General features: G+C 38.4%; 1 protein-coding gene across 1 annotated transcript in view; it reads left to right on the forward strand.

Moving 5' to 3' along the window:
- LOC116272788 (fibrillin-1) overlaps nt 1–21,515 on the forward strand; it is a 236,939-nt gene that overhangs the window by 50,247 nt on the left and 165,177 nt on the right. The window contains exon 5 of the mRNA XM_031661595.1: nt 303–398. Within this exon, the coding sequence (XP_031517455.1) occupies nt 303–398 (96 nt within the window). The remainder of the gene's footprint in view (nt 1–302; nt 399–21,515) is intronic.

Consider the following 21,515-nt stretch of genomic DNA (forward strand, 5'->3'; position numbering starts at 1 on the left):
AGTGACATCTCTTAGAAACCACTGTTTTCGAGGTTGAACTGAAAGCATTGCTCAGATGCTCCATGGAATGAGACCATCAGCATTAACATAGATACAAACTCATCTATTCCAGGCAGCTTTACCTAAGAGGTGACCGAGGAACATCTGAGTATCTGTAACTGTACAGTGACCATTCAAAATAAACGAATAAACACCAGCGTGACTTTAGATATTTTATTGTTGTCCTTCCAGGGGACCACAAGTGTCACTTCATTAGCATTTATTTTCAGGTGAAGCGGCTCAGCTCTCTCTTTATTTTACAGCTGTTTGTGAAAGCGGCTGTCTCAATGGAGGAAGGTGTGTGGCCCCGAATCGATGTGCATGCACTTACGGATTTACTGGACCCCAGTGTGAAAGAGGTAATGTTTTTTTAAATCATTTGCATAAAGACATGCTGGTACCTAAAGCTGTTATTAATTTGCACAGACGTTGGGTCTGCATGGCTACTTCCTGAATGTTGCTGAGCTTTGAGGGAATTTCTGAATTGTCATTGGGAAGGTCCCTAGGATGACAAGACAGTGGCCCTGAATCTACGCATGATATTCAGCAATGTTTGTCAGTGCAAGTTTACCTAAATTCAGTTATTTGCTAATTTGGTGGTACTCAGTTATGAGCATATACATAATTACCAGCTGGCATCAGGATAAAAAGGGGAGAACTTTCTTCTGGAAGGGTAAGGATTAAGCTCTTTATCATGCCAGTGAATCAGAGAAGTGGTCTCAAACCAACCATGTGTATGGAAAGGGAGAAGTTCAGTATGAAAAGCACACCTGAAAATCTGTTGGACTTGTTGGGGACTGTAGAGGTGTACAAGCTCAGCATTCAACACTCACCATAGATATATTTAGTGTCTGCTGAGAAGCTGCTTTGTGTAGATGGTTTATTCAGTACTCATTGCAGCCTACTACATTGTGTAGAATCATCGTTAATTTTGCATGTGAGAATATCAAGGCACAAAGAGGTCCAAGGATGTCCCCAAGCCCACATACATAAGAAACCTTTAATTTGAATGTGTGTTTTTCTCTTCAAGTCTAATGTTTACTGCTGCTCTTAATTAAAAGAAACATTCTACCTGATTTGTCTACCTAAAAATGCAAGTACGATATTGAGATATATGTGGATATGCAATATTCTTAAGGTTTTTTTCCCTGAACTTTGGTCTCATTAATCATCATGTCTCTACATTTATAGATTTTTTTCTCATCATCCCTAGTTTTATAATGAAAGTTTAGAAGGTTTATGTTACACAAAAGTGTAATTGAAAATTTGCATGAACTTTTAAACTGCAATAATCACTTTTAGCCAAGTTGTATAGACATCTTCTTATTCTAAGATGGAAAGTAAAGATTCAGTAGCAGATGTTGAATATGTCATTTAAAACATATAATAGAGGAAAACAAAGAGCAGAGAGTGGTTTGCGAGAAATTGTTTATTTTCTATTTTTATAATTTATCTAAATTCAGTTATTTGCTAATAATGCAGTAATACCTATTTGAGCAAGAAACTCCAGGTCGATTACTTTGATTACTAAGTAAATTACATTGTATCTCTATTAATAGGACCACTGCATGGTATTGATGTGTGATGCATAATAGACCTTTACATTGCATGTTGATATCCTTTAGCAGTCCCTCCTTAAACTGCTTCTCTTTACAGCTTGCACAGATGTATTTTTATTTGCTAATAATTATAATGGTCCAGAGTACTAAAAACTATTTCTACTAGGCAGTATTATTCTGTGGCCTTACTACTTAATCAATGAAGTTGTAGGAGATTAAAATTGTTAATGTGTGGCTTGAAGAGTGGTGTGTGAAAATAATTTCTCAGTTGATAATGCTGGGCTTAATTTGTTTTAGAAAAATCAGTAATAAGATGAAGTTACAGGGCATTTTACCTGTAACATTTTACCTGTAACCATTTTAACGAAGTGGTTAAAGATTTGCTGCAAAGATGCTCATAGTTCAGATATTGATGATAACACAGTCTAAAATAAAGGGCGCGATACTGAACCATTCCCCAGTGATTTCTTCAAAGATTTGATCTTTGCCCAAGATTAAGAAATGTCCTAAATGGGTTCAATTACTAAGCCACTAATCAAAACTGGCATGTTACTTAGAGGTTTCTACAAGTTTTGGGGTGTCTTCAGTTGCTCCCCTTCAGGAAAAAGGGCTGTCCTGAAATCTGCACTGAGGTGTAAATATCTGTTGGCGCCACACAATTTTCCCAGTGGTGATTTTCAAAATCAAATTCATCCCTCAGTGGCAGATTTTCAGGCATTTGTGGAAGTGGTGACTGGGGAGCAGAAGGCAGGCTTGCCCGTTAGTAGTAGAAGGGTAGTGCCTTCTACCCACTGCCTGTTGTACACATGGGTATAGTCCCAGACCTTCAATGGGAGAAGGAAAACATGGGCGTCATTTCCCACAGCACATGGGAGAGGGGAGTCTTTTTGATTCCAGAATTCTATTTCCGTTTGTTGAGTCTTCACTGTTTGCTGCTCTTATGAAAGTCATCTGTTTACCTCTTTGAAGAATTAGAGGCAGTAAATCCTCTTACTTAGATGTATGTTTGGGATTTCAAGAGTGATGAATAAAAATCTGGCACCGAGTCAGGACAGATCCATCCTGAAGTGTGGGGAAGTATTCAGTGTGACTTCTGATGGTGGGTTGCTATCCTTATTGTGGTCCTTATTACTGGATAAGTACCTAGGTTGGTTGTATTCTGTTTTAATTGGGATGTGATGTTTTATTTTTCAAAATGAACATCGGGAGGCCTTTACTACTTTCCTTTCTCCCTTCATCTACATTTTCCCTTGGTACTGTCTCCACATCTCTTTTATAGCATTTACCACATTGCATCAAAACAGTTCACTAGAGCATAATTTTTCAGGAGAAACTACAGTTTCATCATCTTAATTCTAGCCTTACTGTGTGATGCACAGTACATGACCCATAGATGATGAACTGGATTCATTTAATAGCATCAGAACATCTGGAGCTATAATGATCAGATATGAACAAGTATCTCCTGGAAATAATTGCTGTTTGCCGCCAGTCCTGGATATTGGTTTCATTGGTTTCATGCTAAACAGAGCTGATCACAGTGTGGATACCTAATTGAATGTGGTCCCATCTTTCAGAAGAATGATATTTCAGGTCCACAAGACTGTCATTTTTCAGTCAACAGGGATGCAAAAAGGAGGAATGTTTTGGTCAAAACTAAGTGACAATAAAAACAAAAGCAAAAACCTCTTATTGTGATGTAACACACATGTAAGCGAACATTTAGAATATCAGTTACAAGTACTTCTCAGGATAAAGATCTTTGTCCCTGGGAGATCTTGGAACTTTTATACATTAGTAACTACCTCAGAGACCCACTGTGAGTGTGAAATACACCTTTGGGGGTCATACTGGCAGGATTTGTATCACATTAAGCCAATAAGTCAATCTTAATCATCCATGAACATAGTATTTTGGTTTGTGATGGAGAAAAACAGCAGATCCATGCTTGAATTATGAATTCTAACAGTCATGTAACAGTGTAATAAGATTATAAAGCAAATTTGTCTTACTTGCAGCTTTTTGCCATTAAGATAAATTTGTTTAAAAAAAATTCTTGGCTAGCCAGCCTCATCCCCAATGGACAGGTAGCAATGATATATTTTACCATTGCCATTACCATTGTTTCTCTACACCCAGAGGATAAAAAGTAGAGACTTGGCTTATTTGGCCTGTGATGTCTACTTTTTTTTTTTTTTTTTTTTTTTTTGAGACGGAGTCTCGCTCTGTCCCCCAGGCTGGAGTGCAGTGGCCAGATCTCAGCTCACTGCAAGCTCCGCCTCCCGAGTTGACGCCATTCTCCTGCCTCAGCCTCCCGAGTAGCTGGGACTACAGGCGCCCGCCACCTCGCCCGGCTAGTTTTTTGTATTTTTTTTAGTAGAGACGGGGTTTCACCGTGTAGGCCAGGATGGTCTCGATCTCCTGACCTCGTGATCCACCCGTCTCGGCCTCCCAAAGTGCTGGGATTACAGGCTTGAGCCACCGCGCCCGGCCGATGTCTACTTTTTAAAAGCTGAATAGGAATACCTTTAAATACATCTTCTAGTTTGTCGTAGTCCCCACCACTGCCTATTGTCACATCTTGCTCAAGTTCGTTCATTTAGCTTATGTATTAGCCCTTGGGAGCATTCAAGTTTACCACCTCCTGCTGCTTTCTCTGTCAAAGATTGTATCTATTTTTTTTTTAACCTCAAGTTTCTTTAATTTTTCTTCCTCTCATTTTTTTTGGTAAGTTCACATTTGTGGTTTTCTTACTGCCTCCTACTCCGACCCTTTGCCTTCTCTCTGCTTGGACCTTGAGCAACTAGTAGAACTTAATCACTGTCTTAGCTCAGTGGTACAGTATGTTAGCATTTGTTATCAGATTATTGAAGTGAGGTCAGTGCCTGTTTTGGCAATGACAACACAAGCTAGTCGTATATTGCCATAGTTACTGCTAACAAAAAAACTGTGTGGAATCACTTTCTCTTGCCATCTTGCCTCAGAATGCACATTTTAAATCTTGTTAAATGCTCTTGTATTAAACACAGTGAATCATATGAATGGATGAGACTTTTCAGGGTCATGACAAAAGAGAGAAGAATGATAGAGATAGACCTGAACTTGGAGATGGGGGTGGAGTGTGTTAATGAATAGGCTTAGGGAAGAAGAGAAACAAAGAGACACAGCAAGAGAACCAGGAGAGCACTGAGCCAAAGAAACAAAAAGGAGTTCAAGAAATAACTTGGCAATTGTTAGACTCATCGAAGGTCTGAGAATGAGAATCATAAAGAGGCCATCGGACGTAAGAACAGTTGACATGTACTGAGTACTTGCAGTGTGCAAGGCAGTGTGCTAAGCACTTCACTTTGATGATTTGCAACAACTTTGTGAGAAAAATCCTGTAAGAAGTCCCATTTTATAGAGGAATAAGCAGAGGCAAAGAGAGATCAGTGCCTTGTCCAAGAAGGGACAGCTTATAAGTGGTAAAGTAAAGGCCTGAACCTAGACATTCTGGCTCCTAAGCCTGTGCACACAACCAAGTACTGGGTAGTACTTGGACTTCACTGGAAAGGGGCCACTCGTAGCTCTAAAGACTTTTCTGAGGAATGGTAAGAAGAAACCTAGAACTATGAATTTTAGAATGGAAGTCAAGATGAAAAGCCAGAACAAAGAATCCTTGCATATTCCTGGATGTTTCAAATGTAGGGTTTTGGAATATTCCTCTATTTGATTGATTTCAATGTACGAATCTGCTCTTGGAAAGAGAGAGGTTCCTGTGTGTTTACAGGACATATAAATGTGCTCCAAAGGACTGAACTAACAAGCCTGGAAGTAGACATACGGAATGAATATTGTCATTTAGTACAGTTATCATGGAAAGTTATATAGTTTTCTTGTAATATTACAACTGCTCAAAATGTGTTTAGAACCCTTTTTTGGAGTTGCCTTTACAGAATCAGCATACATTCAAACCAGTGTGTGATATTTTTTTCCTTTTGAGGAGGCAATTTGAGTTTTTAGAAACAACCTGCAATAATTTGCTGTTAATTCTAGTGACTACAGTGGATAATCACACATTCTAGCTGTTTGGGATCAAAAGCAGACTCAGATTTAAAAAATAGTAAAAATAATATTCTCATATGGTTCGTAAAGCACATGGAATTGGTTTAATGTTTTAATGTGAAACTTTATGTGAGCCAGAGGATGAAGTCTTTTGGAAGCATACATGCAAATAGCAAGAAGTTTTCTCTCATTTCTCCATCTGAAGCTCTTCATCATGTATCCTTAGAATATGAGCATGCACATGGACTCTTCTAAATCCTGGTGCATTTGTTCTGTGTTAAATTCCTACCCAAGTCTAAACTGTGAAGACAATACTTGGATTTCTGCCAACTTACTAAAGTCTGCTGGCTGTTATGCTGGCTGTTAGTAGATAAAGTATAGGGGAAAGCATTGTTGAACTGGTAGTCTTAAGGAAAAGGAACAATTGGGGCCAAAGTGGAGTAGAATAAAAATGAGAGGATGGAAATAATCCTTAGTTCATTAGAGAAGCAGAACAGTTGAAAGTGAACTAGCTCTTCGTGCATGTACTTGCTTCCTAGGAAATTACAGTCTTAATGAAGCTAGAAAAGGTTTTTGTATTTGTTTGCACAATAATGAAACAGAATAGAACAAACAACAGCTAGGTTGATTGTAATTCCACCTCCTTCTTGTATGTGCAGTTGACGTTTGAGAAACTTATCTTCACACCTTGTTTCTCTGATGATATAAACATGATTTTGCACAGATATCTTTCTAATGATTTTATTGAATGACTTTCAAAAATACTGCGTTAAGCAATTGGTAAACACATATTCTATAAATCCGAAAACACAGCATCTATACTGTGTCTAATGAATGGAAAGGACTAACATGTAATTATCCAAATGTATAATAATCAGATAGTCCATTTTAGAAACACCTGCTTCGTAAAAACATTACCTTATCTCAAGACCTGTTTAGAGAGCTTCATGGAATCAGGAGCTGATTTTCCTGTGCTTTTTTTCTCCTGGTGTTTTTCAGGAAGGTTTTAATAAAATATAGATTCATTATTTTTTTTTTCTCTACGTGGAAGTAAGTTTTACAGAGCTACATTTCTGACACTAATTTTACGTAATTTTAAATTGTAGGTGACTATCACTAAAGTTCCCAGGGTAATGCCACAGGCTAACTCCCATTCTCCATGTGCCTTTGGAAGGCAGAGCTCTGTGAACTATGTATATTTTCTTCTTTCCAAAAGCAAAAAGCAATAAACTGTCACTACTAAACTATACTGAAGGCCTCTATGAACCTCGCTTTTGGTATTTAGTTTCAATGGAAAGTAACAATGTGTAGATAGCAGGGGCAGAATGACCTAAATGTTACTGTGCATCTACAGTGGTATTGCAACATTTGTGGCAGCTGGTGGATCACTGAATAAACTAAATTTTCCTAGAATAGTTCCAGGAATTGCATCTGTTGACACAGACATTCGTTTTTTGTGGCTGGGTAACTGTATGCACTGAGGGCACACTTGCTCCCCTGCCTCGCAGGCTGCACATGCGTGTTATGAACAAGCAGGGGGGATGGGATGCAACCAGAAAGCAGCTTGATTTTCGTCTCCCACTCATTGTCCCTCTCGGCCCGCCTTGTAGGCTATTTCTTCTCCTGCTATTAGATGAAATCATCTGGTCTGTTTTAGACTTTCTCCCCTGCAGGTCCCTTAATGTGGGCAGAGGTATCTGTGTTGACTGTTGCTGACATTTTCTTCCTCAATCCCTGAGCATCCAGTAGTACCTCCAGCCTCTTGAGTTCTCTTGGCTGCTCCAAGGAGCCATCTGGGAAAGGACCTAGGCTCAGTCCACGTCAGCTTTCTTTTTGGTGGCCCACAGCTTGTTGGCAGAAAATATTCATGCATTTTTTCTGCCACGATAAATTGCTGGAGTGCAAACTATTGACACATTAGCAAATGCTCATTGGAACCATTGTCCAAGCATCTGGCCAGACAGTTTCCAGACATTTGGCAGCCCCTAGTCCACAGTGTCCTCCAGACTTCTGGGGATAGGTATCATGCAGTCTGAGGAGTCTCCCTGAAGCCTCTGTCATGACTTGGCATCATAATGTGGCCCTCCACCAGTTTCCCAGGAAGGGCTAGTAACAGCCCAACCCTCTCCAGAGTAACCCGCTTCCTATCACTTGCTACTTTGGACATTTCAATATTCTTGACATGCATAAAGGTTTAAGAGGTCATCATCACCCACTTTGTAAATTATGCATCGAAGTATCACACTTGACTTAGAATGTGGCATCTGTTCCCTTGGTGCTTCAATTGAAATTTTGATTGTAACATTCTATTGTGTTATCAAAGCTAATCATTTAATACAACTGTTAAATTTAGTGTCATGGTTTCATCTTCAAAAACAGTTTTTTTAACTTCAGTTTTTAGCTCTTATGAACTTATTAAAAAGATAAAACTAATTTTTGTAAGTTGTTAGCCCAACATTTAATATTCGAACCACTTTTCAATCTTGGATGTTCAAACAGTAGAACAGCACTGAACAATAGAAATATAATGTGAGCCACATATATTATTTTAACTTTTCTTGTAGCCACCTGAAAAAGTAAAAGGAAACAGGTGAAATTAATTTTAATAATATATTTTATTTAACCCAATATATCCAAAAATTTTATGTCAATAAATACTCGGTATTAAAAATTATCTATGAGATATATTGTATTCTCTTTTCCATTCTCAGTCTTTGAAATCCAATGCATATATTCTACCACATCTCAGTTTGGACCAGCTAATATCCACATGTGGCTTCTATCTTGGACAGCACAACTCTAGAACTTTGCTTCCAGTAATACACATCCAAACTTTACCCAAGGTATCTATTAGATTTCCAGTTTTCCTTCTTCTCCTTCCTCCTGCTGCTTCTCCAACTCTTCAGAAAGCAGCATCTTAGGAAATCAAACAGAGGCTGCATTGACATTTGAAAAGTAAACCATTAAAACAAAAGTACTGGGGGCCTCAGAGCTGATCCTAATTTCTCAGGTTCTCTGTCTTGGTAGAATTTTGATCAAATATAAGTGATAAAGCTCAGTCTCTTGCAGTCATGTCAATTAGATATAACAACTACAGCATATATTTAATAAAGCCTTGACACTAAGCTAGGCATGATGATAGAAGTGTATGGCTCTTGTCATGAGGGCCTTAAAATAATTTTTGCAAAGACAGACATGCATACTGTATTGGAAATAGTTAAATAACCAAGCAGGGCCAGGATTTAGCTAGGCAGAGGAGATAAAGGAAAGTACTACAGGTAAAGGGAAGAGATAGTCCAGATTTAGAGGCTCAGATTGACCTGGGGAAAAGGGAGGAGCCTGCCGTGTCAGCTTTCATGGTACTGGAGCCCTTCTGTGGGAGAAGAGGCAAAGGCACAACATCAACTCACGTAACTCCAAAGAAGGGAGGGACTATTGCAAGCCTCTCCGTGATGCCCTTCCATTCTACTGAACTGTGCTTCTGTACAATTTCTGTCTGAAGCAGGATATTGGGATTAAAAAAAAATTGCCCCTTTGTATGTATAAATTAGTGAGAAGACTGGTCTATTTCTGAAACTATTTTCACTTAATCTTATAGACGGCATTCAGGAAACCCTTACCAATTTTATATGCCCAACTGAGAGTACTTCAGAACCCTTAATGTTTATGTTCCCAGTAGTTATGGTCTCTAGAGAGTCTATGCTGTTTTTAGTTTGTGAACGTATGTTGGACAAATACATGGGGCTTCATGGTCCCGAGGATGTGCCAAAGTACTTTTTGTAGAACATCAGTCCCACGAGGGGTTCCAAGAAATGAAGTTGCCATGGATAATATCATTTGTGGAAACTCCATCCCATGTCTTCTTCTTGGGGAGGCACCAGTTGTGTTAGCTCTTGGGAGTCCTGCAGGAAGGAAACTGTGTTTACTTAGTTTAACTCGGCATTTCCAAGCCCATGAATTTTAGAATTTCTTCTTTCCAATTTATTTTCCCTTAACACCTTTAATGTCTTCATCTTGAAGATCTGGATTCTTATTATTTTGACAGTCATTTTGAAAGTCATTTGACATCTGCGTGACATTTTCATATTCTAGATAGATGTTTTGAATCCACATATGATCCTCATTTTTAAAGATAAATATTTGCCTAAATGTCTAGAGTTTTTGGAAGAAGATCTTCATTATTTAATCATTCACCTTTTGGGTTTCTAAGAAGATTCATTTGACCATAAATTTAAACACAGCATGAGACACTCATTCTTTGGGGTTTGGTTCTCAAATACTTTAAAGAATCATCTAGGAAAGCTGAACTATGCCGTTAAGTACTGATAACTTCCTAGTTTTTAATGGCTTGATGTGGTCAGTATGCATGCCATCCCGGTTCTTATCAGCCGCTGGGAGTACTACTTCTAGAGCTAGGAGTATGAGATATTCTTAGATCTAGACCTCCTTTTTCTATACTGGTTAGATCCTTTTCTTTCAAGGTCAAGTTAAGTCTCATTCTCTCGCCATTCATTCCCTGACCATAGGAAGCTAGCCCACAAGCCCCCACCCCAACTAGCCCTGTCAGTTTCTATGCAACTTTGCTGACGTGGCCACCTCTGACCTCCTGGACCCCACCCACTTTTCAGTTTCTCAGTGAATCTATTGAATTTTTGGTTTTTCACTTTAAGGATGACATCAGACATTTTAGCATTTTTATTCCTCCAATGAGTTCTTGTTTTTTGTTTTTTGTTTTCTTGTTTTTCTTGCATTTTAAACTGATGCTTGCCTTTGGGGATATGTACTCATGATTATTTAATATTTACTAAGAGGTAAAGAATGAGCAAATTCACGTTGTCAAAAAACGTTTTTTCCATGTACATTCATTGATTTTTGTGTTGAAATACTTCTATCAGCATAAAACCATCTAGAATTCTGTTTCATGGCTTCAGGAAGCCTGATCAGCAAATTGCAATATTTAAGTTTCCTTAAAAATATTTTCTTTACTAAGTGAAACATCTATTAATTTTAAAATGTGAAATAATTATATAGGTATTCTTTCAGTGTTTTCTTTAAAAAGTAAATTTGGTTTATCAGACCCATCATCTTGGAATTACAAATTTGCTAATCTACTTTTGGGACTACTAAAATAGAGGTTTATATATAGTCTCTCATTCAGACTATGGTACTCCCCATAGGCCAAAGGCTAAAAATTAGATCTGATACTTCTTCCTATTTCACTCCCAAGCTTAGAGCTGTGAAGAGAGTAGGTATTTATTAAGTATTTGTTGATTCACCTAATTTAACTGTGGGCTCTTGAAGTTGATGAGAGGAGTGTTTAAATGTTAAATACATCTGTTTAATCCAACATTTTAAGAAAAGAAATTCTGGACAACAATATCTATACATCTATGTGTATGTTATATGGAAATATGAGTGTAGTTATTTATAACTGAAATATTGTAGGAAGTGAACACATGAAAAAAAAATGTTCGCCAACTTTCCTACCATATTCCCTTAGTGATAATCTTTTGTCTCTGAAGTGTTTCAGAAGAGCTTTATAAGTAAACCATAGATTGGGATTTTTGTTTTCTCAGGAAATAAAGAATGTTCTAATGGTTCAGTTTATAAGATAGGCCCATTTCTATCTCTGTCTTTAGAGAGCCCTTTTCGTCTTGCCTGCCCTCTCCTAGGAGTCATTGTTGACCTTTACCATTGTAGGCATTGAACCAGGCTGAAAGAGAAGCCTTACAGAATGGAGGCAACTTTTATCCAAATTGAAAATGTTTTTATAAACATACATTAGCTCTTCATGAACCATTTGTTTCCTGAAGTCCCAATGGAAATGATCACATTCTGTTGGGGATTCCAATGATATATTCTTTAAACTACGACTCGTGAATGTTAAAAGGCCAAAGCGAAGCCAGAAGTAAATTTTGACTCATTCTTTATATAATCATTTGAAAGCGTCACTGAAAACTGGAGAATATTTTGGAACTTTCTTGTTCTGCTATGGTGAAGATAAAAGCAGAGGCATCCACAGTATCTTAATGATATGAAACTGGCTTTGGAAGGTAGTATGTAATAGAATTCAAATTGTCCTTGGAGGAAACTAACCCTAAAACACCATAAAAATACTTTTTTTTTTTTTTTCAGACAGCATAATTTGGAGTGGGATTCGGCTATTTCTTTTCAGACCTTATTTAGGCCTCATTTCTTTCTACAGTGTTCTCCACATTGCCAAGCAGAACAAGCTATCACAAAACTAAACAAAAGGCAGTGCCTAGAAGGCATCCCATCCCTTGACCGAGTCAAGTGGGAGTGTACCCAGGACTTTCCTGTTCTCATGACTCCTGGGGTTGTTATTCTTTACTTTTTATGAATGAGACAAAATGATAGTGAAATTATTTTCAGAACTAAATCGTATCTCAAAGGAGTCTTCATTCCAACTTGTCAGTATCACATGACACTCGTTTTAATGTTTGCATTTAAAATGTCTAATTAGGAGGAGTTGTGTTTTTCTAATTGCCTAGCCATTCCTAGAAAACTGATCACGAACTCACGCTCTGAGGATAAATCCTGCTACCTGCTGGATTGGTGGCCTTGAGCAAGTTACTGCATGTCTCTCAGCCACAGTTTGCTAATCTACACAATGAGGGTGATGATAGTATTTGTCTAGGACGATTGTTGGGAAGATTAAGTGAGATAATCCACAAAGTACTTAGCACAGGATCGGGCACATAATACATGTATAAGAAATGTTAGCTATTTAAAATTCACGTGAAAGTAAGAGTAATCTTGATTGACAAGTATCATTTCATTAACAGTATCATGAAATTTTCATATATCACTGAAATTACACCTAAACTTAGAGGCCTCATTGTGACCATTTTTTCCACTTAGAAATTTTGTTATTTTACTTGAAAAGTATATTTTTTGGATCCCCTATTCAGATGAAACCCAACATTCTTGAGCTGGATATAGAAAGATCAACATCAAGAAAGAAGCACATCAACCATATACTTTTCTTTACTACACATTCAACTGTTGCAATGGTAACGAAGGCTAAAACTACAGTAGTGCAAATAGGAATAAAGAAAGGAGAAAATGAAGGGGTAGTGCAAATAGGAATAAAGAAAGGAGAAAATGAAGGGGTAAGGGAAAACCATTTCCATAAAATGTAATGATGACTGTGGCTGGGAAGCATTTGTTCTCCTAATGACTAACCAAAAGTTACTGAAAGATTCGCTTACTTTTACTGACATAGGCACAGGTATAGAAGGGAAAATGAACTTGTCTATTCAGAAAAAGCCAATAATGAAATATAAGAGGTACTTAGCTATTTTAGAAATGTGGCATTCTAAAATCAATGAGAGGTGATAGACACTTATCCACTTATCCACAGATAGTAAAATAAACTGAACACCTCTGTAAAGTATCTATTCAGTTTCCAGGTGGCTGTTAAGACCTTAAGTCTACAAATAACGGCCTGCTCAGGTTGGACGGGAGTGGGGCATGCTTTTACTCATGGAACCACATGCCATTCTTCTTTTGTTGCAAAGGACTAAAAGTGTTAGTCCCAGAGGACTAAAGTTAGTAAAACCAAAACATTTGGGTATTTTAAACACACAAATTTCAAGCTGCCCTCGTTAGTGTTCAGTTTTGTTAAATCTATCCATAAAAAGGTGTGATGTTAAGCTGAAAAGGAATTGTTCTAAGATGAAGAGAGGAGATGTGAGCTTACCTATCATGCATGGGTATTTCTCAGGTACTATGCTAATGACTGGAGACGTATAATAATGAATGAAACACATGCATCCCGCCTTCTGGAGTCACATTCTAGTGGGGAGATGGAAGCAGTGGTTAGAGGGGCATGTGTAGGAAGCCTGGCAGCACATTGAGAGGTGTGCAGTGGTGCTGTGACTCCCACACTGGGAGTAGGAGCTCTATACGTTTTTCTATAGCATGTTAGAAGTCTGATGACTCAGGCTGACCATGAGACTCTTCCCAAAGGAGCATCTGGAATACTGACTTTGTTAAGATGAGAGAGCTCTTCTTATAGATTTCCAATGTCCTTCAAAGTCAGAGGGATCTTGAGTCTTTTGCTGCTTATGTTGCTTTTCCTCTAATCCTTGTGTTCCCGTAGGGACTCTGATCCCTAGCTTTCCCCCAGAAACGTTAACGAACTGGAACTCAAGTGTCCACAAAAATGCAAGTACACCACAAAAATGGTTTGTTTAGGCGTCAAACATTTTGAGATAATGCATACTTTTGAATGGATGCCTGCAGTCTTGTCCCTGGGGAACGCCTTTGGATGTCATGCAATCCTGGCTTCAATAAATCATTTGCTATTTGGACAAGTCGTGGCCACCACGTCAGTCACTAGATACATTTGTAATGGTTTACGTGAACAATAACAACAGCCACCTAGCAACACACTGTTTGGTCATGTCATTTTTCTAATACCACATGTGGTTTTGTGGGCTTTAGAAGAATAAATTCTTACTGCATCTAACAGGTCTTGAAAATTAAACAGCAAATATTGTTGGAGGCCTACTGTGCACAGTAGGTGAAATCCCACTGCATGGTGTAAGAATGAAACCTGGGTCTTTGCTAGTTTATTAGTAATTTTCTACTCCACACAGGAGAGACTATTTCTGTTCTGTTCAACATTTTACATCTAACGCCCGACACGCAGTAGCTCGGCAAGTATTTGTTGACTGGAAAAATGAAAACATGAGTACTTTTCAGGCATAGTTTATTTCTTGAATTTCCTGTAATTCAAAAAAGAAATGACTGGTCTACCATCTGTACTTTTTAGCCGATAGTTTTTTCCCTCGACCTTTAAAACCATGAACACAAGTGTCAGGTAGAGCCAAGTGTATTCTGTGAAGTGTTAATACCTCAGAGATGCCAAATTTATGTGATCCCTTCCATTTATGCAGCGCTTATGAATATATACCACCTTAGTCAGTCCTTGGGGCAACTCTTCATATTTTATACCAAAGAGTGAGATTGAAGGGGAACCTCTGTGGCTTTTCTAAGGCAGGTGTCTAGGAGTGAGACTTCTTGTCTTCTCAGTCAGCCCAGACTACAGGGCATCTATATTCTCCAACATGCATTCGCTTGCTTTTAGAGCTCACTGTGGTCGCTAGTATTACCTTTTGTTATTATTAACTATCTTTTAATTTTAACTGTATCTTTGTTCTTTCCTCTCATTTTGCACACCTTTTTGATTTTCAATCAGACTGCTGACACTTTGCTATTTCTGTTCTGTGTGTCTCTTAGTCACTATGTCAATTTTAAAAATTTTAAATTGGAGGGAACTAGGCAATATTTAGAATTAATTTTGTTGAGGAGAGCTTGTCTTAATTGTAAATAGATATTATGCGGTAAAAACACTTAGCTTAGCTGAAATCGAGCTGTGAATAGAATCAGAAGACAATCTGGTCCCAATGGAGCCTGAGAACACACAGGCATGGAGAATCTGGATGTGTGAATGAATGAACTGCTGCTGTATCACACTGCCCAGGATATCCTTCTGTTGGAATTTCTGTGAAAGTAGACCAGGCATATTGCATCTTGGAGTGTGTAAAAAGTTGAGAATTGGTTTTCTTTTATGACTTCTTTGTTTTCTTGCTGCACATATCAGGTGATTTGCAGTTTCTGTCATATAAAAACTACGGGAAATTTAGAATTATCTCCTCTGAGAGCATGAGCCCCATGAGAACAGGGAGTTTTGACTGTCTAATCACAGTGGCTAGGAAATGTCTGACACATAGCAGATGCTCAATACATATTTGTTGAATTAAAGAATGGATCTGGCATATATACAGCTGATCGCTTTTAGCAATAGGACATGGGTTGATGGTGTAGAAAATGATTTGTTGGTGCATTGCTGTGATGATGTTCTGAGCTCACCCTGCCTCAGTTACTCAATAACAGCAAGCTCAAGTCGTGTCAGAGTTGGTGTTTGGCTCTTGTCTGCCCCACTGTACAAGTGCATGCAGTTCTAGTCTCTGTTTTGGTGGGTACCCCTCTGGCTCGCTATACTTGATTGTGAAATTATAATTGGCTTTTGTTTATCTCTATAGGATAGAATAGTAACTGTAGCTAATCTGTGGCTGAAAATAGGGAGATAAGAATGAAAATAATTAAAATGGATCACTCTGGGTAGCCTGAAGTGACATGAATTAATGTGCTATCAGTTTTTCCCCCCTGAGAAACATCTGGTCACAAGGAAGTTTGGCTTTCAGAAGAGATTCAAATTTGGGCGTGTGGCTTTTGGCATAGTCTAGCATCACTGGAATGGTCTAAAGTAGATGTTGTTTCTTTTTTTCCCATGCCTTCCTGTGGGTGCTCAGAACGACCCAGTCTTTTGACTGTAAGGTTATCTGCCATTTGTAGACTGAGCATTATCTTGCCAAGTCATATGGCGAAGCCAGCTACCAAGTGCACTTGGAGCAGTAGATAATACTTGTCTGAAGCATCCCAGAAAGCCTGAAAAGCTAATGTCAGAGGGATATAATGTAGAGTTTCTAAGGAGAGGTGGAGAAAGGGACTGACTGATTGATTGCTTGATCTCCAAAGGGCAGGGGCTCTACCACGTTTCATAGTGCTAGGAAACAACAAACTTTAAAAAGGTGTTTTTCAGTTGCCCCAAGAAATACAAACGTCATGCTTGTCCGACTGTCAGGAACAAATGGTCCTAGTGCATGCATGATGACTGTATGTTCTTCTTTGATAGTGCCGTGGTGTGGGTAGGTATGAGGGTCTGTTGGCTCAGGAGCAACTGGAAAAACTGAACAAGGAAGGAAAAGAAAATGAAAATAAGAGGTTGGATTGAGAAGTACCAGGAAGGGTGGAAATTTCAAGCTTTACCTAACTTCAGTAACTGTACGAGAGAAAGAAAGAGAATGAAACAGAAATGTCTGACTCTGTCCCTTCAATTTCAAAACATATTTTGTAGCTCTCCACTGACTCTTGTTTCTTCATTATTTATTTAATAGGCTCCTTTGTTAACTTCAGGAAGTTAATACTAGTAATAATTCTTTTAGTCGTATTGGGTTGCTAAAAAGCTGTGGACCCTACCACGTACCACAGTTCAGATGAATTGAATCTAAGTGTGCATGGGTTTGATTAAATATGTAAGAGGAATTTATTATTAAGAGCACTTCTTACGACATACACGCTTGGAAGAGCCTGATTTATAACTCAGGGGCTTTTTCACTTTGTGAAGGGATGGGACATAGCGTGTTCTTTTCCAGAGTGACGTGGACTGAGATAAGATTTATAGATTAGTGAAAGAAGTCCACGTCTCAGTCAAAAGATTTCCAGAAATGTTCTCCTCATTATTCTTCAGAGACCTGAGCTATTCCAGATGTCCATAGGTTTCAGAAAGGTAGCTTCTGGGGAGTTGAGACTTTCTAAAAAATGCAAATGTCGACTTTCTTCCTTCCCTGCTTTTTTGAGATGGTAGTAGAGCTATATGTTCAACTGTAAGTAGATGAAATTGTAATATAAGAAGGAAAATAATGGCTATTATTAAAATTCAGCAGTAGGTCAAACAAGAATTATATAACTGTTTTGCTTCATAGATAAGAGTTGTTCCTAAATTCAGTTAATATGGAATTTTTAAGAATTTATTTTTTGAGGGGTCAGGAAATGATCTATTGCAAGCAGGCAAGGAAAAACTTCTTATTCTCTGCTCTAATTGCTACATCCAGATGTTTATCATGACATACAAGCAAGATTCAGTACTCCCGGTGAAACCTCTGTGCCTCACATTGCATTTGCCCTGCCTGCCCTCGTTTCAAAGCTGTGCTCACCACTTTGGTATACGGTCACTGAAAGTGTCTGCAAGCTTTAACAAGTGGGAGATGCATTTCTACAGCTGACATTTTTCACTTCAAAATAAATCATAGGATGCGCTTTGGAGAGCACACGCCTAGGAGTGGAACATTAACAAAGGATACGTCAAACCACAGACACTTCTGGTGGATCCACTTCGCAGTGTTGCCACACAGCCTGAAAAAATAACATTAGTACCAGCAAAACTATCATCCATAGCATTCAGTCATTATCCCTGTGGACAGGCTTGGGAACAGCCATGTGAATGTAGCTACTTTGTGCTGCTTCCCATGGAGATTTGATTTTTCTTTCCTGTTTCTCCCTTTTAATGAATGAACTAAAAATGAATTTGAACTACTTGCCAATCTTAGAAGATTTGATTTTAAAATATATTTTCTTCTCAAATACATGAACCAGTAGCATCACTTTCAATTCCCTACTCCCGTTCTCTGTCCAAAAATACATATGCCAGTCTTCAAAATTGTTTTGTAGATTGCATGGCGGTTGGTTGGTATAAAGATAAATATTACTTTAGTAACAAGCACATAGTAACAGCTTAATTTCTTTTTGAATTGTTAGCCTGCACAAATCAATCATGTGGTGCCAGCTGAAGACTGCTTTTACAACAAGACATATGTTACAAATATACTAATCTTAGCGGCATATGCCACCTGAGACCTCATAGGAAGGGGTTGCAAATAGGATGATCATGCCGTATTAACTGGCTCACTTCCTAACTTACATTAATTCATGCATTATGGAGCGTCACCAACACATGAAACATAAAACTAGAAATGGCACTGCTGAGTAATCACAAGCCGTTGACTAAAGAAACTTCAGGGAAGGAGGGGCAATGAGCATTCTTTGAACCACTTAATTCAAGAAATAACAGGCTCTGTTTATTTAAGAGGCCAGTCTGTCTGTTTCCTGATCGCATTCTTATTGTGAAAATGCCAGAGCATATTACTATGGATCAAATGAGAGGAAAAAAGGGCGATTTAAGTAGGCCAGGAAAGAGTGGTGGTAGATGTTTGAATGCCCCCCCTTGGAATTAATCAGTGGTTTATAAACATGAAATACTTTTTAATTTTGAGAACTGAGTTTCTGACTCAAATTATACAAGAGAAAATGTTATTTGGCTTGAGAAAGGAAAAACTTTGGTTCATGTAAATATGTACCCTGATGCCTTTATCATGGGGGAATTGTAATTAGGGATTCAGAATCTGGAGAACACGATTGTGACCTAGTTATTTCTGTACACCAAGTGCTCACAGGAGGTACTGGCTAGACCTGAAAATAATGAATTAAGAGATTCCAGCTGGGATGTGATGAAAGCATTTTTGGGAATCTCTGTATCTTGGCTGGACCACATGGGTTATAACTTGGAGAGACCTAAACGAGTAGTAGTATATGACAGATTTATAGTCCAATTGATGTTGGGCATCAGAAAAAAAGGCTGAGGTTAAAAAAAATGACTTGAGAATTATGAGTTCTAAAAGAATTGCTATTGGAAGGGATGCTAACTCAGGAAAGCATGAATTCCTTATATGAGGGCAATAAAAATAATAAAATTTGGTGCCGAGGCATTGAATGGGAAACACAGTAGCTTGTTTTTCACAGAGCCCCCTCCCCCAGGACCCCTTACCTGCCTTCTCTGCTGTACAGTTCTCCACAACACATGCTCCATCTAACATAGAGTGTATTTCCTGTCTGACCTAGTTCTTCCACTACGTTACTAAACTCCATGAGGGCACACATTTTGTTTGCCACTGCTCCCACCAAGCCCCACACTTTGTCGTATCCTTAGCTACTAGAGTGGTCTGTGACACTTAGTAGGCTGTTGATAAAAATGGTTGAATGAATGAATGAATGAGTGCATCAGTGGTGTCATTTCAAACCAGAAATTCATTTTAGTCCCTCTCTTCCCTGTATCTCTCTCTCCCTCCCTGCTACCTTCCCTTCATTTGTCCAGCAAGCACTGGATGTGCCAAGGCACAAAGACCGATAAAACAAGGTTCCTGCCCTCCAGCTTATGGTCTGTTGGGATCAACCCATGGGTAAATGAAGGAGCCCAGTACAGAGTGATAATGTTTTATTAGACATGTGCACAAGGGGAGATCAGAGTATAGAGGGACGAAAAAACGTTTAATCAGGCTGCGAGGTCAAGAACAATGTTTTTCTAGAGAATTAAGGATTGGAAAATGAAGGATTTGTAGAACCTAAAATAATATGTAAGAGTTGATGAAAAATGAAATGACTTGGAAGAAAGGGTAAGACCTGGAAGAAGAAGACAGCCTTGTTAGGGAAACTGCAGGTAGTTCGCTGTGAAGGGAGGGAGATGATGGGAGCAGATGGAGTGTGGAGGAAAGTTAAATGGAAAGTCATTTCAAAATCATTGGCTTTCCAAGGTGTTCTGTTGTGTTCATTAGAGTCAACAATACTGAGACTTCATAATACTTCAGACAAGTAGGTGAGACTACTCCATGTGAGTTTGCGTCCTCTTGCTCTTCTGTTTCCCAGTTTCCTATGTGCCCCTTCCCAGCTTGATATCTCAGGCTAAGAAGTAAGTGGACTTTTGTTTCTGTTCTTTTACTTAGGATAATGCTTTCCAGTTCTAACCATGATGTTGCAAAAGACGTGATTTTATTCTTTTTTATGTCAGAGTAGTATTCCATGGGGTGTGTGTGTGTGTGTGTGTGTGTGTGTGTGTATGTATGTATCTCACGTTTTTTTAATCCAACCCTCCACTGATGAATCCTTAGGTTGATTCTATATCTTTGCTATTGTGAATAGTGCTGTGATAAAAATATGACTACAGGTGTCTTTTTAATACAATGATTTCTCTTCCTTTGGGTAGATATTGTTGGATTGAATGGTAGTTTTATTTTTACTTCTTTGAAAAATCTCCATACTGGTTTCCACAGAGGTGGGACAGAGCCAAATATTACATGTTTTCACTTGTAAGTGTGAGCTAAATAGTGGGTACACTTGGACAGAGAGAGTAGAATAATGGACATTGGAGACTACAAAAGGTAAGAAGGTAGGAGGAGAGTGAAAGTTGAAAAATTACCTATTGGATACAATGCTCACAATTCAGATAACGGGTACACTAAAAGACTAGAGTTTGCCACTATGCAATATATGCATGTAAGAAACCTGCGCTTGTACCCCCTAAATACATACATATGTAAATACGTAAAGAATTAAGAGGAGCTCTAAAGCTGGCTTACCATTTCCCTGCCAGAGTATTATTAACATTTAATAAGCAGTTGCAAGACTCTAAAGCCCATGCTAGAGCAATTGCTCTTTCAGCCTCATTTTGTTATCTGTGATTGTGGGCAGGGGCTATCTCTGAATGAATACTCCTGTCTTTCATGTTATTTACTTGAGTTTATACCTCGTGTCACACGTGAACTATTTCCTATCTCTAATCTGCAAATGTTCCCTTCTGGAACTGGTTTCTATGTCTCACCTATAGGAATGCCTAACTGTTGAGTAAAGTGGTGTTTCTGTGTTATTTTCATCTAACATAACCTCAGAATTTTAGTATTAATATCTTTATATGTGATGGAGTCATCAATATTGGTTCTTTTAAATTGACATGCAAAATTAAATGAACAAAACAACAGTGATTTTCATAAAATTGGATGCGATTTTGTGTCATACTTGAGTTTCCAAATGGAAGCCTCCTGATTGTCCTGATCTGATGTCACGTGGAAGCCACTGCATACTCTTGATCTTTTCTATGTTCCTAATCATTTTATTAACGTTTCTTGGAATCTTTTCTAGCTTATTGCATTTATATTGGCTGGTTTTATAGTGAGAAGAAGAATGAGAGCTGTTTAGGATATAGATGTATCTGTACATGGTGCCTGTACAAAGTAGGTGCTTAATATGTTTGGTTTTTTTTTTTTTGGAATGGGCAAGTAAGAGTTATATTTTTAAAACATGTGTCTGATCATTAACCACTTCCCACTGCCTTTAGGAAAAAGTTCAGACTCCTTTGCCAGAGCCACCAGGCCATTTACAACCTGGAACCAGCAG

The sequence above is a fragment of the Papio anubis genome, unplaced genomic scaffold (genome assembly GCF_008728515.1).
Source record: "Papio anubis isolate 15944 unplaced genomic scaffold, Panubis1.0 scaffold20, whole genome shotgun sequence".
NCBI lineage: Eukaryota > Metazoa > Chordata > Mammalia > Primates > Cercopithecidae > Papio > Papio anubis.